The 18,245-nt window shown below is 38.4% G+C and overlaps 1 protein-coding gene across 3 annotated transcripts; it reads right to left on the minus strand.

The window, feature by feature from the left end:
* Positions 1–905: 905 nt before the first annotated feature.
* On the minus strand, positions 906–17,825 carry LOC110045708 (tachykinin-like peptides receptor 86C). Of its 3 annotated transcripts, none has more exons than XM_089292394.1 (2): positions 17,699–17,825; positions 906–4,580 (listed from the first exon to the last, which is right to left on the minus strand). In XM_089292394.1, the coding sequence occupies exon 2, from the start codon at positions 4,576–4,578 to the stop codon at positions 3,412–3,414; it is 1,167 nt and encodes a 388-aa protein (XP_089148520.1). In that variant the 5' UTR covers positions 4,579–4,580; positions 17,699–17,825; the 3' UTR covers positions 906–3,411. The 3 variants fall into 3 exon arrangements, with proteins under 3 accessions (XP_089148520.1, XP_089148517.1, XP_089148516.1); XM_089292391.1 differs by lacking the exon at positions 17,699–17,825 and adding an exon at positions 9,628–10,414; XM_089292390.1 differs by lacking the exon at positions 17,699–17,825 and adding an exon at positions 7,571–7,756.
* Between the last annotated feature and the right edge of the window lie 420 nt (positions 17,826–18,245).

An 18,245-nucleotide genomic window follows, 5' to 3' on the forward strand; every position in this document is an offset into this window, starting at 1 on the left:
TCTTTCGGGACAGTACAGTGTTTGCCTCGATAGTGCTTGCCAATGGAAGCTGTCTGCTTTTTACGATGTTATTTAAACGTGAGTCGGCTCGTAAGACACAAACAGGCCATTTTCGAGTTGCCTCTTGCCTCTGTGTCAAAACGAGTCTTCGTGCGAAACCATTCATTTGAAAATGTGTTTCGCCTACAGCCAATCAAACACCTGTTCGTATGAAAGGTCTGCACGAGGACTCGTTTTGAAATTAAACAGAGGCACAATGTAACTCGGAAATAGCCTATTAGTTGTTATTACTGTTGCTGTTGCTGCTGCATCACGATTTATTGAACATATGAAATAAATTTCCGTTAATCAACAACTCTTGTTTCCATTTTGAGCTGTGTGCTTTGCTAATCATCTATTCATCGACCTTGGATGACCTCACGTGAGAATCCTGAAAATCACCCAATCACAGCGAACTTTAGCATCTTGATACGTGCTTGCTAAATTTGGTCACTGTCTTTTGCTCTCACACGAGATAGACTACAGTGCGGCATTTTGTCCAGAATATTTTCTATTCCCTCCCACCCACCCAAAGCACTTGCCCACTCATAGGTCTTCGTAGTAATATAGTTTACCTAAGGGCTTTTCCAATCATCTAGGATATTTTGTAATACAACTTAAATTGTAGGGCGACATCAATTTCACTCCTAGGTTGTCATGTACGCAATCAGTAAAAACTCCTGACATAACATGTAAACCTTGAGGGTTCAAGCACCACTTTTAGTTTTATTTAATAGATGCGTTAATTGTTAAGATGAGCAATGGGACTCTTAGAATAAGCACCTCTTTTGAGGTTTCTTTGTGTACACTCGAATTAAACCTACCAAAACGAACATTTATAACTTTTAGAGCAATTACATATCACATTTGAGGTGGTTTCGACATGTCAATTTATTGAAGGATCTTTACGATTCTCAGAGACACTTAAGTATGTTACTTATCTGAACGAACTGTAGAAACTAAGTACCTCGCTTAGGTTTGTTTATGTAGATTAGAACACTCTGCCAGTCCAGTAATAGATACTTGAGATCATAATTCACAATTTATACTTTTTTATATTGTTACCGTTCTTTGCAAGTTCTCTTTAGGTTGGTCAAATAAACACGGGAATGGGGATGAAGTGCTCCTCTCGTCACACTCTTGCCCCCATAGACTCGATTTTCGGAGGCCAACTACCTCCAATTTTAACCCCTGGAGTTAGGTTAGTGGAGGCCCACTCCCTCCAGTCAGAGAGGACGCCCACTCCCTCCTCTCTACCCAGGAATGTTTACACTGGCCCTGAGTGAAGGCCTACTCCCTTCTCTCCATCCACACTGTCTACATCTCCTTGGGCTGTAGGTTTTGTTTTCTTGACACTCCAGGGGTTCATGGGGCTAAAATATTAACTGAGCACTCTGTCACCCACTTTCCCATTTTCAGCCACACAAAGTTGTTGTTGTCCTTACTTTAAGAGAAGCAAGAGGAAGTTGATTAATTTGTTTTTGGTGTTAGTCTGAATATGATGCGACCAACAGAAGGTCCATTTACACTGCGCTAGACGATGGTACGTGGAAGAGGCGGGGACTACTGTTTAATGCTCCGGATCAAACGGTCTACGGCCAGGCCATTGTGTTGTGTTCTTGGGCAAGACCTTAAACTGCTGCGGTGACTCTTACCATTTAGTAATACAAATCGGTGACGACGAACTCCTAAGGGTACGCCTAGGACAATCTGACAATTTGGCATTAGCGTTGGCTAGTTGGAGCCCGGCGCGAAAAACGGCGGATAAAAGGGAACTGATGAGACTTGCACCCAACCTAGGAAATAAGAACTCCTAGTTACACAATCAGGGATAAGCTCCGGCAAGTGTGACCCGAGTGCAACTTTTCCTGGGCTAATTATGCTACTACACTGATCATGGCAACAGTGATGTGTAGGGTAAATCCCTTCGTGTTCTCTCCATTCCGTGAAAATATCACTCTCCTCATGCTGCCTTGCGGCGGAGCCCTCTTTACTGGGTAACAATGAGAAAACAAAAGATTGGACTAATCTGGCTTTGAGCTAAACCTTACAAGCTTATTTTTAAAGATAACAACCATCGGAAAAAATTTCTTGATACAAAGTTCGGCCTAGTAAAGGTGCATGCATCGTTGGGGAGGTGGAGGGATGGAAAAGAAAATGTCGTAAACCCGCAAATGAAACGGGACGAATGAAGCGGACATAACTTGATTGATCATGCAGCCCGCGCTTGCGGGTTATTTCCAATCCCTCATCCCTTATTCAGAGCTAACTGAATATATTATGTATTAATTAAAAAGGGGGAAGGACTATAAAAAATACATTTTTCAAGCAAATAGGCTATTTACAATATTATTGTTAATCGCCTTTGTGATCAAGAGTAGGCCTGAAAATGAGCAATCTAATTAGATTTATGACATTGATCCCATACTGATTCTAAAGATGTTTTTCTACGTTCGCACCCTATAAAATAATTACATTCGTTCATATTGCAGTGGATGTCACGTTCATGGGAGTCCCGTTTAGACTGCTTGCAGTTTGTTTGTCTCTCGGAAATCAGCGACGGATCCGGAGTACGAGGGTTCTACGACGAGAAGATTTTTGGACGAGGCAAGGGTGCGACAAGGCCTTTCTCGTCTATATTGCCCTTTTTGCTTTGGCGTTTCCGCAATGGGATACTGCAAGCTGTCAAGCTTCCGTTGTTCTTAAAAATATTCACACGAGAAACTTGAACGTGAACCCACTTTGTCTTTGGTTCCAGGTTTCATACAGTTCAATTATCCATTATGATCCACTGTTATCAAGTTGTCATATATAGGACAAAAAAGGCTGCGTACATTTTTTGGTAAGATAAATAAATACTTTAAAGCTCATTACCGAACTCAACGATTGCACTTCTTGGGCGATGAATGCTAAAATAAAGTACTTTTTCACTGAGTGAATTACTTTTTACTTTTTCATTGAGTGATATCTCAATTTTTTATCCATTCACTAAGAGAACTGTCTTGTGTTGCAAGACAGTCTGTGGCCTGTAAAGAAGACAATGAATTCCAAAAAGAAACAAGAAAACTTAATTAGAGTTGGGATATTCCTCGATGCTGTATCGCAGCCGAAGGAGATCAAATAGGACAGCACAGATCAAATTCTTCAATAAAAACACACGCCAGCTATTTGACGATCTGTCCCGCTTTGTTTTGTCTAGACCTTTAACGTAACGTCGGTCAATAGAGACTTAATTATACCTTTTGGCTGAAACCATGACTTTACCGGCAATTAAGCAGGTCCTACGACACCAAAAAAAATCAGTCAATCGAGTAACAACTCCATCATCCTCGATATTATTTAGTCGCCTTTCGGCAACCTAGTCGGTCGTGCTTAAAGTTTGGTTTCATGACCTTGCCTTGCATTGTGTTCATTACCTGCTACTGCAGGTGCCACACGAAATGTGCTGTGCTGTCTTTGTCTAACAGGGCGGTCGTTCGTAAGATGCGACTCCGGTGTCGCTTGTCTTTCCAAGAAGTAAGTCATGCAGGCACTTAATGCGTGGACAGGAGAAGTGGACAGCGCGACTGCTGCATCCAGAAACGCGTAGCGAAAGTTCTTGTTTAAGGCAATGTACAGCATAGGGTTTATTGCGCTGTTTGCATGGGACACCCAGAGCATGAAATTCATCACGACGAGGGGGATTTTGTTTAAGATGGCTTGGTTGAAAAAAACAAAGTAATGAAACAAATGTGTGGGTGCCCAACAAATAGCGAAAACAGCTACGAGGACGACCAACATTTTGACAACTTTTTTCCGAGAGACCTCAACAGCTGCCCTGTTAACACTAGTTGTGCTTCCCGGCGCCCTGTGAAGCCACAACCGACGACCAACCAGAGAGTTAACCACGGCTATTATCAACAGCGGAAGAGGGTAGAGGAGGAAAAACAAGATGACGTGGAAAATTCTGAGGGCCAGAAACATTTCATGTTGGTCATCAGCCCAGGGCCAAACTTGGTAGCAAGAATACATATCACCTTCCTTGAAAACTTGGAAGATGAATAAGTAAGGCGTCATAGAGATTAGAGAAAAAAGCCATATGACTGATGTGACGGCTCTATGGTTGTGGAACAAGGCCTGATTCAGCGGAAAATAGACGGCACAAAATCGATCCATGGAAATAACCACCATTGTTGTAACGGACGCAGCAATAGACACAGGGACAGCGTAGAATACCACTTTACATGTAATTTCACCCATGATCCCTCCAAACCACTGATGCGGCTCTAGGAACATGAACAGCACTGAATATGGCATTACAATGACGGTGAAAATAAGATCAGCGATTGCCAAGTTCTTGATCAAGAGGTTGGTGATTCGCCGCGAAGTTTCCTTGGCACAAACCACGTACAATCCAATGGAATTTCCAAACAGCGCGATTGTAAAGATGATTACATAAGCTGTGACTATGGCAATCTTTGAAGTGATTGAGAGGGCGTCTGAAGCTGTAGTGGCGTTGGCGGAATTCATCCAAGCCGTAGTGGCGTTGGTGGAATTCATCCCTTATAATTTAAGAAAATAAAATTATGTAAGCGCGTTTCTTATTTCTCATAATACGATGGGTTTTATCTATTCAAAACTTAAACATTATACAATACCTCGAGTAGATTTCCAAACGAGTACGTCATTGAACACAGACATACCGCAGACCATCTCCCCTACTCCAATAGATCGACCCATTTACGGTATACGTTTTAGATATCAGAAAGAATCGCGCCCCAGAAAGAAGTGACCTCCCGAAAGTAGTGAAAAGAAAAGGCTGCTCCAGGCTGTGCCTTTAGAGACTCCACAGGGTAATCATTATAGTATTGAGCGCGCTAGTGTTATATTTTGGATGCTAGCTTTCGGGTCCATCTTTACCTCCAGCGCACCGAAACCTATCAAATGTCATAAGCAATGATGAAATGATGTTCTACAACCATTGGTTGTTAAAATAATGAATTTTTGTCTTGAATGAAATCTGCCCAAACAAATGAGGTTTTCAGTGATCATGCCAGGCTTTAATTGTGATTTTCTTGAATTTCTCGTTGGCAAAGTTTTCCAAACTATCAGTCTGATATCCTATGTTTTTCTGACATAAAGTCGGCGTAAAAAAAGCAAAATGGTTGCAAGCAATCTGCCAAATTAAAATCAATCTCACCAAAGGAAATGCAAGAAAAGTCACTGTCAATTTTGCTTTTTGTGGTCACGCAGACATTATAAAATATCGGAAAACCCTGGCGTTTTCCTTACAACACGAACAGATTACTTAACTTAAGCTTTCACCATCGTTAAAACAATTAGGAGCCATCTGTTACTAAGAGAATGATAATGGCGCCTCAGACACATTTAAAGCTACTTCTCGCTTCGTTTGTGAAAGTCATACAGAAGCATTATTTTCTATTTCTAGCAGACTGAAAATTAGTCAATGTTATTTTCAATATAAGTTTTATAAAAGAAGCGAGGATACTAGCATACTTAGGTATGTAGATGTTGCAACTGATGGGTTGAGCTATAGTACACTTTAAGGACGTTCGCGCGAAATTTTCCAGTGGATAGATTTTTTTAAAATTTTTAATGCAGTCAGATAATGAGTTACTTGTGTCAGAAATGCCAAAAAAAATTGGGATCATTGATTTCGTTTCAGAGATAAAGCGTGGAGAAAAAGTACCCTGATTTTGAAAAATTGGCGCGCGTAAATCAGCATGATCTACAGGGGTATATAGTTAAAAATATCGAAGGTGAGTCAACGGAGGCAAGCGATGTTAGTCATATTTTGTAGAAGTGGGTCTGTTGCGTACATAATTCCAAATATTGCCAACGTTTTCACAAAAATTAACCCTTAGAGAGGCATTTGAAACTGCCGCACAGATAAACGAAGAGCTAAAAATAACGGAATTCGATGGTGCATTTTGCAAAAAAAATCAAGCTTCTAATCGATAGATTTTCTTCATTTTTTCGCTTAACGTAGAAAATAGGTAGAGAAAATGATTCATCAAAAGAAATTTAAGGGTCACCGAACGTCCAAGATCGTTAAATCCAGGCAAGGCTATAGCAATTATTTTATTACTTAGCGCGCGCATCGATGCATGACGTGGCGTGTCAATTTGCGTGCGCAGTAAGGATGCGCAGAAACAATTAGCGCGAACGTCCTTAAACCATGGAGTGACCGGTCCACCAAAAATGCCCGGATGGAAGGTATTCGTCCATTGAAGTCAGTTAACTTTATTTAGTAGGAAACGCAAACGTCAACGAAATGCAAACGTCATAAAATATCGGAAAGCACTGACGTTTTCCTTGCAGTGGCGCAGATTACTAAACTAAAGCTTTCACCATCCTTAGAACTATTAGGAGCCATCTCTTACTAAGAGAATGATAATGAGGCCTCAGAGACGTTTAAAGCTACTTCTCACTTCGTGTTTGAAACTAAATACAGTGGCATTAATTTCTATTTTTAGTAGAATGAAAATTAGTTAATGTTGTTCTCAGTATAAGTTTCATACAAGAAGCGAGGATACTAGCAAACTTAGGTATGCAGATACTGTAACTGATAGTATAGGTTGAGCTATAGTACACTTTCAACCATGGAGTCCGCCAAAAATGCCCGGATGGAAGGTATTCGACCACTGAAGTAAGTAAACTCTATTTAGAAAAGATAGCCCATTCAGCTCCAAGGCTGGTCTCCATAGGGGCCCCACGTAACTGGCACGTGAAAAACAATTACATTCTAAAAACAAAAATACTAAAAGGCCTAAAACAAATCTCTAGCATTGGCGTTGTCATAATCAGCTGCGAAATGTTTATCTCAAGGCTAACTTTATTTATTTATGCAAAGTATCAAAATGCGTGACCATTTCTTTTAACCGCAAACTAAGAGGGAACGAATATATGTTAGATGCAAAAAACGAATAAACACAATAATAATTTTCTGCATTTCTGCTCCTCATTGCAAGCCAAAAAGATGGATTACTGAAATTTGGACAATTTTGATTGCCGCGTATTTGCTACAAGCAAAATGTAAGTTTTACCACGAAGATTGATTGTAAAAACAAGTGGAAAAGACATTCGTACCAGAATATCACTCCATTTATTTAAAATTTTCAAAAAAAGAGGAATCGTCTGTTAAGGAAATATTTTTTTCATTTGTATTCAAAGCTTTTGATATCAGAAACAGAATTGTGTATGTTTATATATAACATATGCATGAACTGAACTGTACACGAGTAACAATGGTAAATGTGAAGTTAACTTCATTATAAGGTGTCACTGTCTGCAGAACATGGCCCAGCTAACACTGAAGAACTCCGCTGATTGATAATAGATGCTAACGTTGAGAAGGAATTGTAATTTTTTTTTTCACTTGATATAAAAAACTGTAATAAGAAACTGAAGAATCACATGCCGCCCTTAAATAGTCAAAAGCACGAAGATGCGGTGCAACAAAGGAGAGAGAAATAGAGAGAAAGAAGGGGAATAATATTTAGAAGAAAACCACACAAGAAGTTATCCTTACCAAATGATAGAACGGCTTATCGTAGCTTTCCCTGACTCTTTTTCGAGAAGTGGTAACAAAGTTGGTTTTATATTCACTTTCCGTCAACTTGTCACATCATAACGCGGAGAATGTACGTAAAGCGTAGGATTCAGACAATTTATGCATCTAAGTCAGCCGACTTTGTATGAAATAGCAATAATTAAGGCTGGCTGTCTGCTTAAGTGATGACATTCACAGTAGTTTGCGACTTCTTAAATATTAAACTGGCGCCAGTGTCAATCAATGTGAGTAATCAAACATGACAAACACGTAGAAAAAAGCACGTAATGGCCTTTTAGACAAACATTTTTCACGCACAACGGGCAAATTGCTTTGGAAATCGGAAACAGGGAAATTAAAACACAGCAGTAAAACGTCTTTCGTTTCTATACAGGGGAAAGAGCTGCGAGACCAGATGCGCACATTTAATCGTTATTCCTCCAATTTCGCCAGGATTTTCAGATTTTTAGAGGGGGCCGAAACTTGGTCTTGCACGCTATTTGATTAAACTAACAAAAAAATATGGTTTTCGATTACATTTGTAGCTGATGAAGGCCCAACAATGAGCAACAAGAAGATAATTTCATTTTCCCGGCAGGATGTAATTCAAAACTGCACTCAAAATCTTAATTAAACTGAATGGACAAATAGGACAAAAACGAAGACCATTTGGTGCATGCAATATTCTTTTAAGGCAATTTGTATCCATTCATTAACTCATCAAAAAAAGTATTTTGTTCTTGTTTTCCACTACGTCCGAGGCAACACGATTGCCTTTCTATTTTGTTTGTTTAAGAAATAGGACTTGGTTCTCGTTGTAAAAGTTATTAGTTTCAGGGTTTTTTTTAAAAATATTTTTATTGTTCTTTTTATTGACTTATTTGTTTTATCTTTTGCATGCAGATAACGCACGGCAGGGAAATGCGAAAGTTATATCTAGCAACATTTTGGCAGCTTCTCCACATCTACAAACTTACATATCTACTGAAAACAAACTAAGAAAATTCGTTGTAATGTCTTATCACAGCTTCAAACACACACCTAATGAACTTCTCATCAGCTGTAAACTCTCATTTTCCATCTGTGCAAATTTCCAAACCGTTCTCGTGCGTGACAGACATCTGTTTTACCTCATGGGAGATCTGTTTAAATCTTCTCCAACTTTTGAAGAAACAACCCTTTTAATGACTTCCTAGGTTTTCTTATTGACCGTCTATTGGTCCTGCGTGATCAGTATTCCGTAGTTTCTCTGCTTTGTTTTAAAAGATCAAAGCAATCATCATCGGCATATGTAATCTAATCGCTAAAATAACGATCGTGACCCATTGCAGCCTCCTTGACGCTATTTATCAAAACATATCGACTACAAAAAAAAAAAAAGAAGAAAAACACTAAAAAAAACTGAACTCATTCTGAATCCAATTTCCCGTCCAATTTGCAAACAAAACAAACAAAGACGAAAGAAAAAAAAACAAAAAACACGAAACACGTAGCAGGGAGTTCGTCTCATAACTGTTTTTGTATTCAAGTGGGTATATAATTTGAAGTTGCCCGAGTTGCTGTAAAATTCCTGTTTAATATGTAATAATTATATGAACCATACCAAGAATGAAACGGGCACAAAATAGCAGTCGTGAGTCTTCGTCTGTAACTCGCTGGTGGCCGGGTTACTAACGTAATCAGAGAACCGGGCAAGATGCATTTAAAGTTTGTAGCTATAGAAAAGCGAGCGAGAGGTGTTTTAGTCTTGTAGCTGTTGCAATAGATAATTATTTCAACCTAACCTCAACGACGCAGTAGCAATTTTATTCCCAATACGTACCCGTTTTGAACGATGTTTTTGTTTTATGTCTGCAACGTTAACTGATTTGAATCTTAAAAAGACCGTTAAACGCCACCCTACCCCCCCCCCCCCCCCACCACTAAAAAAAAAGAAAAAGTTAAGGGGAAAAAATCTATAAACTGTTACGAGAAAATCGGAATTGAGAAAATCAAGAAGACACCAAAAAAAAAAAAGAAAGAAAGATGAAACTTACCCCTTTGGCCAGGTGAATTAGAAGCTTTACAGAAACTGCGTAACAAATCTGCACGTAAGCTGTTCGGCACGTAGCAGGAAAACCTTCTTAAAAGTCAATCCTTTTCACACTAACTAATAACGACCGGTCTGCTTCATTAAAAGTGTTATTAATATACAAAAGATATACGCAGTATACTTATTTGCTAATGAAAGAATAATAAATCAAATACATCCATTCATTTGAAAGAATTGAAAGACAAAATGGACGAAACAGGATATTGATTCGCGTCCTGTTGATTAATTACTGCTAAAAAAAAAAGCTTTTTGTAAAGTAACGTTAATAACTCATTTCAGCCAAAAATTAGCCTTGCCACTAATGACAAAGAAGGCAGAATAGATATCTTAAAGGGTCCTTATGCATATGTCCGTCACTGTAAAAGACAATTTTAAGAATTTAATAGCTTTAATAAAATAACCAGAGCTAAATGTGACTGAGTTTTAATTTTAACTTGGAAATATGTGCGGCGGATTAAGGGTGGAAATGCGAGGAAGAGTCGTTCTTACTAGTAGATCACTCTCAGAAGAAAACTTAAAAAAAAAAAATGAAATTCAAGGTGTTAAATTTCGCGATGAAACGTTTGCTTTAGTGTTTTATTCTGTTGTTGCAGCCTTGAGAAAATGAAAGAGTGGGAAAAAAAAAAAGAAAAACGAAATTCGAGGAGTAAGATATTGTGATAAAAATTTGACTTGAGCGTTTGATATATTTTCCTGAGCAAACAAGTCTAAGCCCTAAGAAAAAACGCCGGAATAAAATCATCAAAACGTGCTTATTAAGGCTAAGTTTCCAAATTGCTTTCAAGGAGATAATTACCTTATCTTGCTTTAATTATTTTTGCTGAATTTACACGTACATGGAGGAAATTTGAAAAAAAGTCCTTGATCGAGTATTGATTGTTTTAAAATACTAAAGACCTTTTTAAACTGCTAATGATATATATATTTTTAGCTGTCAATGAAGTTTATAATTTGCTAAGATGGAAGAAGACAAAACATTAATTAAACGCGCATTATTCGTCTATGATACTGGAGCTTTTTGTAGGCAAGGGTCAGTAAAAAGGCCATAAACCCGGTTGACTTTCAGGCCGTAAACTCCCTCACGCAATCTATACACTTACTATAATCAGCTTTCATTAGATTATTTATTTCGCATAATAGTTTGTTTCTTAGAAAAAAAAAGTGGCATTTAATAATGTGAACATCAGACCAAGGAAACGGATATGACGTGTTTTGAAGCTCCAATGTAAGAGACTTTGAAAGACCAGAATTTTAAAGAATTTCTCAATTATTGCGTATTCCAGTCTTTTTAAAGGTTGCTCGTAGTACATTGTATAACTCTGAACTAAAAGCCGTTACAGATTTTCAATCGAATAATCATCGACGAACTTACGTCGCACTTAAATTTCAAAAGCACTAAACAGAATAGGATTAGTATAGTTCTCTCAGCTATTGGGCCACAAAATTCTTGATTTATCAATATTGAAGCAGGCTAAGTAGTTAAGCTCTTGAAAGCAAATGTGGCAAACCCACAAAACTGCAAATTATTTCTTGTAAAATAATAAAGTATTGGTGGAAAGAAGAATTCTGATTGGTTCTTAGCGGTCGAGATGTTGCAATACGGTCGCCAAGATGGTCCGCTCACGAGTTAGCTTCGGTAGCTCTTCGTTTAGAAAATATATCTTTCCTTCATTTCTGACGGACAATTTTAGTTATTCTTCATTGACGAATGCCACCCAAAAAATGCACTGAATGCTTACCTTTGGCACATGTGTTTTCTGAGAATTAATACAAGCATGAATTTATTACCAGAGTTTTAACAGAACCATAACAATAATAGAACTAGTTCGTTTCGTCTGCATTGGCGAATAGTGGTCTCATTTTCGTCAGTTTTTCAACTTTATAAAACCGAACGCAAGCTTGTTTAATCACATCATGTAGGTCAAGGCGTGTGTCGAAACTTTTTCAGAGGTGGGGTCGATTTCTACTGCAGTTTTAAGCAAGACAGGGAATTTCAAGTTATTAATTGAGGGATAGTCCGCTTTACTTCCGAACACTCGATGTAAAGGTGGCAATTAACTCGATAATGAGTAATGTGAGAAATTAAAACTTCCGTTTGCGTGAACGTTGCTAGCTGGGAGCTGTCATCAGCGCGTGCAGTGCGTGCAGTGCCACAGAATTTGCGAGTTATTACAATAGTGTGGTTCACTGAAGCAATGGTATGTCACCTTAGTTATTTATTGACCAATCATTCAGTTGATTAAACAAGATAAAGAGGGAAGAAGAGATGAAATTGGCAATGAAATGAAAACCGAGATGAAATTTAAAAAACTGGCAGAGATTTCAGGACAGGTTTTAAATCACGCACAAACTGTGAAAAACAAGTTTGTTTCAAAAACAGTAAAATTAACTGGTATTAATTTGAAAATCTGAAACACTATATAACTGGAAAGCGATGTTTTGACGACGCCAAAATTGCAGCGATAAATTTCTATTTCATTCGTTATTGAATACCTTCTACATAAATTGTTTCCAAACAATTGACGATGATCTAGATCAAATGATGGTACTGTTTTATTAAATCATAAGCAAGGATTTATTTTTAAGATCTGTTGTCATGAAGACTCGGATTCTATACATATTTTTGCATCTTAGCTTGCTGAAAATTAATTAACTCAAACGACTTCAACGGTAGCAAAACGGCATTCGAGATTTTGTTATATTCCCTGCAGGTTTACTAACTTATCCGGCACTGGATGAAATTACGGTGAAATGTTCATAAAGCCACCCTTTCCTTAGCATCCCAACAATTTGTACCAAGTTATTTCCTTTAAGGTGGCGTTTTTTTCTCATATACTGGAATAGCCTTGACAGAATCTTGGCTTTACATTCTGCATAACTGTTAACCCCCCCCCCCCCCCAAAAAAAAGAAAAAAAAGAAAAAGAAAAAAAGAAAAAAGAAACGGGGACATGGAGTCACCGGAGGGCATTGCCGGTGAATGTTTTCACGCCTTTTGTCGGCAGCGTGCGACTCTAAGAGACAGTTACCGTACTAGGGACCTCGGGCAAAACACGACGGCAACGGCAACAAAGTGAACTGACCAATTTCTAGCCTTCTTGAAGAATGTGAACCACTAGGGGCCCGTCCACACTGCATCGGAGGAATTTAAAAACGTACTGGGCACCTCAAGCAAAACACGGCGCCAACGGTAACGGCAACGGCAACGGCAACGGCAACGGCAACGAGAACGTCGCCAAACGACCAAAAGGATGGTTAACAATGTGAAATGACCAATTGCCAAAATTTTTGAAGAACGTGAACCACTTAAGCCCCGGGGAAAATTAAAAACGGAGCTTTCTTTTTACATTTAGGCCTACTGTCAACACTAATTTGTCACGAAAACGGAAGAATTTGAAAACGCCGGGTTTGAGTTTTAGTGTGGACGGAAAACATTTTTGAAAACGGAGATTTTCGAAAACAACGACTTCACGATAATCATGAGATTTCCCTTTTTCAAGTTTGCCTGAAACAAAAATCCAAGATCATCGGCGATTGCTGTACTTTCACATTTCTCCGGCGTAGTGTGGACGGAAACATTTTTGATAATGGAGATTTTCGACAACAATGACGTCAAGATAATCATGAGATTTTCCTTCCCGATTTGCCTTAAACATTAATCCAAGATCATCGGCGATTGCTGTGCTTTCACATTTCTCAGGCGTAGAGTGGACGGAAAACATTACATGCGTTTTCAGAGTGAAAACGCCGTTTTCAAATTCAATTATTCGGCGTAGTGTGGACGAGGCCTAGGGCTAATTTTATCTATTTTTATTTGGAACTGGAAGCAGTTGTAGCATATTCAGCAAGAGTAAGTTTTTATCAGAAACAGACACACGGAATAAATCCTAGATAACTTCGAAATTATTCTGAAGTAAAATATAAATATATTTCCATTGGGCATCGTCCTCGCCGTCGCAGTTGTTTATGCCGCCGTAAAACCCATTGTATTTTGTACGAGGTGGCCTTCAATTTTTGAATGGTTTAAAAGTTTTCACTGCTTTGACTTGCAGCACCGATCGCGCCTTAAGACGAAAACTAAAGTGACTCTATCCTAGCCCATGGAATATCCCATTGCATCGAAACAAGCATTCGGCCTTTCATTTTCACCGCGATGAAAAAGGAGTAACTTTTCAAAAGGTGAACGTTTCGGCTAGTTCACTGAATATTTCCATGTTATGAGTTGCGTCGCCGCAAAAATATTGCTCAGTTATCTTACCTTCCAAACTCATCCGGGTCCAAATTGAGAATTTGTTTCTCGGCTCAGCAATAAATAGGTTCAAAAGCGAATTGACCGAGCCCTGGAGAACACATTGGTAATAAGCAAGCAGTAGTACCTGAATTAAACTTCATTTGGCTATGCAAGTGTCATCGCGTTCCTTGTGAATATCAGTCACAAAACATTAATAAAAGTATAGTCGGTGGAAAATGTTCCAAGATAAACCCAGAGCCCCCTTGGGTTAACTGATTAAAATAATTAATTTAACATGTCTCAGTGTTGATGATCAGATGTCACAATTTCCGCCGTAAAATAATGAACCGCCTGATATTCACTGAAAACGTGCGCTAACTTCGACACAACCGAAGAGCGTATCTTATTAAATTTAGCATCTTCTAAAAGTCAAGAGTCTAGATCTTCTTGGTGGACAAAAATGTCAGCCGAAAGGGCAATTTTCTTTATTTTGCCAAACTTCACGTTAAGTCTTTTTGAAAACTTCATTTAAAGCTGGAGTCAAAATAATTTCTAAGAGCGCCTTACGGACAACTTTCTATCTTTAAAAGCGGCAGTTGGGCAGATTATGTAAGATCTCCTCACGCATTTGATAACAACGTTCTTTCTCTAGGAAGCATGGTGGCCTAATGGTGGCAACGTGACACAATACTAGGGCTTAATCCACGATGCCATCCTATCCAGGGGGTGGAGGTCGGGGGCGGGGGGAAGTAGTAGCTATAACCGAGCCACTTCAGAAACTGTAGATAAGAGCAAAGAACTATGACTTAACTGGGCTCAAGAGGCTTTACTTTTCTAATTTCCGAACCAAGCCAATAAATGGTCACAAGACCAAATGCGACACCGGTTCCTTTATCGACAATATCCTCATAAACCACAATTAAAAAAAAAATTCTTTCACCCTAGGTTAGATTCGAAATTAATCTTCCAACTCTTCACAGATCAAGGCCAACCTTACTTTGCTTTTAGACTCAACCGCATTACGAATCCTATTCAGATAAAATATTTATCCTTGAAAAAAACGCTCAGCAAATCTTTTAACCAATTGATGCATAACTGAGCTGGCCCCAAGAATGAAAGGTGCACGCTCGCGTCAGTGGCGCGTCACTGGTAAATCTTATCGTAAAGAATATCAACTACCGTGGAATTACGTCAAGCGTAGTAAACTTAAAAAGAAATAATGACGTTTAAGGAACTTTTTTTTTATTATAAGCTAAAGCGATAGATAGCTTAAGATCTTATGCCAAGAAAAACACTAACTCTTTCTAACTTCTTTGTCCTATGATGCCACGGCAGGAAACCTAGCTAAATTATAAACAAATACATATAGCTCCCATCAAGCCAAAACTGTTTTGTAACACCATTTAAAAGGAGGAAAAAACCGCAACTTTTTTTCACGGCAGACAATTTTCTGAACCTTAAGGGTTTATGTTTAAATTTAACATACTGGAAAAAAAGTTCACCAATTCTGCCATAGGTTTCTTGATTTCGAAAGGCTGAACTAATATCAGAGTTGTCCTCCAGTTATGAAGATAAACCACGACAGCAGACGTTTAAACCGGAATACCATTCGACAAAAAAAAATTTGCATTTGAAAGGCAATACTCCTTTGCAATATTGTATTCCAAAGCTATTACTCAATCTCGACCAGCTTTATGAAGGCACCTTATCAACGTCGTAAATCAAAACCTCGATACATAGTGTCATTACAAAACCTATACAAGGCTAAATTTCTCTTTACTTGGCTGATATTAAAAATTAAGTGATTTGTTGCTTTCCCTGGAGGCTGAATTAAATTGGACTTTAAAAATTCCAACTGAGTTTTTAAATATGTATTGAGACTAGATAACATCTTTGGTCCTGTATGCTTTTTAAACTTTAAAATACTTGTAGTCCTTTTTAACATACCAAATATGTTGCTGAAGAGGGAATTTTATGGCGGGTTGTTTTGTGTGGAACAACTTACAGCTACCGCAAGTTTACGCCAAGATCTTGTCGAAATAAAAGATTATGTTAAGCAGGTGCGACAAACTCTACGAGTGCTAGAAATGAAAAACGTTTTTACTATCAGATATGGACGACAAACATTCGCGAACCACCATCTGACAGCGATTCCAAACACTTACCATGCATGTTGCCGAGGAAATTAATTAGAGAATTTATAATTTACAATTTCGACTTCCTCGACTCTTTCCTGATTCACTTTTACAGTCTTTTTTTTCATCGTGTTGATGTTAATTTAACGGCTTAGAATACATTTTTTTTCCTATGGTTTGTTTCATTTTGTATCGTCCCACTTTGACTTCAACTTTTACTTCCATCTGATAAAGAAAAACTGTCTACGAAAACGTACACCACTTAGATTCAGCTCTTACTCGATCGGAGCAGAATACGTTTGTTGCTCAGCTAAAGAAACTGGAACCTCTGTTCCTCACGGTAGTTACACCCCACACCTCGCCACTAACAACAGATCAGAACTGAAATTGGCCAAGAAAAGTATGAGATATGGGCGGAATAGACTGTCATAATCCTCAGTCAAAAGTTAATAGAACTTCCCATGTGTATTAAACGAACTGAACCAAGTGGATTGCATTTATGCGGTGTAAGATTCTAAATTAAGTAGTGACATTAAAGCGTTTGAGAAAGAAAGAACAGAAATTTCACTCACTTAAGATTGACGTTTACGTCGCCTTTCGCCGGCGAACTGACTTACCAGAAAAGATTACTCGCTACTTAATTGGAAGGTCGAAATTCTCGATCGGTGTCCCATTATTCGCATTTTCTGTAAGATGCAACTATCACTATGAGCACCTTGATTAGTCCACTACTGCTTTTCGACAGCTAAGTATATCAGTATCAATATATATGCAAATAGTTCCCTATACATGACCAGCTGTCAGTTGACATTAATCCTGTCAATAGCTAAGGAAACAGTCAGGTGCTATTAAAGCCGGGACACTGGACTATGATCGACGTATCCGGAGATTACCCTTAGGATCATTTTAACAACTCGAAAAGCTCTACTGTGCCAGAGAAGACATAACCGTCTTTGCTATCGCTGTTTTACAAAAAAAAAACAACATACGTACAGAAGTTTAGACTGAAAAGAGGCTGTCCACTTAGAATACTGATAATCGTGGTATATTTCTGATTTCTTAAGCAAATGTGTTTTTCTCGATATCGAAAGTCACGATTGTTGGCTTATTATGAGCATTCAGTACGTTTGCAAGAAGATGTATCATGCTACCATATGGCATAACTTCAAACATCCATAACTCTTGACACTTGAGTTTGCAGACCGGTTGGTTTCAGAGAGAACTTTGCATACATGTTTTCCCCCTTTTTTATGGGCGAAGAGGGAAGATCAAAATAATGCAAATCGGGATCTCACGAGGAAATGGAAACGTCACAATCTACAATACTATACAACTTGTCCTTTGAACGCAAATAAAATAAATTCCAAGAAAAAAAGTCTTAATTTTGTGTTTTGTCGCGACAAAACAAAACTGGCTTTGTAAGTTTTTGTATTAATTATTAAGGCTCCCAATCTAACCACGATTTTTTTCTACTAAACCGCTATTGTGAGCTTATACAGGTGTTTTGAGAATAACTTGATGCCAAGGGAAATCTCGGAACTAACAAAATGACTTACACGATATGGTTATGTCATAGGTCTACGGCAAGTCTCATCGCGTTAATGCTTCAAAAATAGTCATACGTTACGAAATGCGCTACTAGAATTGTTACCTTAACTTGGGATTAAGATCCTGCTCGGAAGAGCGCTTCGTCTAAATCAACTGACTCCTCGATCACTTCCCTTAGATGGCACAATAGCTAATAAACGCAAGTTGGACATAATTAAGTATAGAAGTAGACTTTTCCGCATGGCAAGCGGATGTGATAAATAAACTGGCTTGAATTGACTGCGAAAATCAAATTAAAACGGCATAGTGGGAGACACACTTTGAAATGATGAGGCACTTCTGGAATATTGGTCATTTCAGGGTGCAATTTCCGAAATGTTTGTTGATGTTTATACACGTCACAGTCGTTTTATCTGCCTTTGGTGAGACCATTGGAAAGTTGTTGATAGGCATATTGCAATCAAATCCATAGCTAGTGTAAGCGAACTTCTTACAAGCTGCATGAAAAAGTCAATTGTTTAGATCTCGGTTCCTTAATTAATTGGAGCAAAATTGCATCGAAGAACAAAAGGCAGACTTAATATCTAGAACACATTTATGGAAATTTGTCAGCTTGATGAAATATCACATATCACGCTATCCGTGAATAA

Source organism: Orbicella faveolata, unplaced genomic scaffold (genome assembly GCF_042242905.1).
Source record: "Orbicella faveolata isolate gen_17 unplaced genomic scaffold, um_ofav_v1 contig_1, whole genome shotgun sequence".
Classification (NCBI taxonomy): domain Eukaryota; kingdom Metazoa; phylum Cnidaria; class Anthozoa; order Scleractinia; family Merulinidae; genus Orbicella; species Orbicella faveolata.

Coding starts and splice junctions, on each gene's coding strand:
- LOC110045708 (XM_089292394.1), bottom strand. CDS start 4,578: ATGAATTCCACCAACGCCACTACGGCTTGGATGAATTCCGCCAACGCC.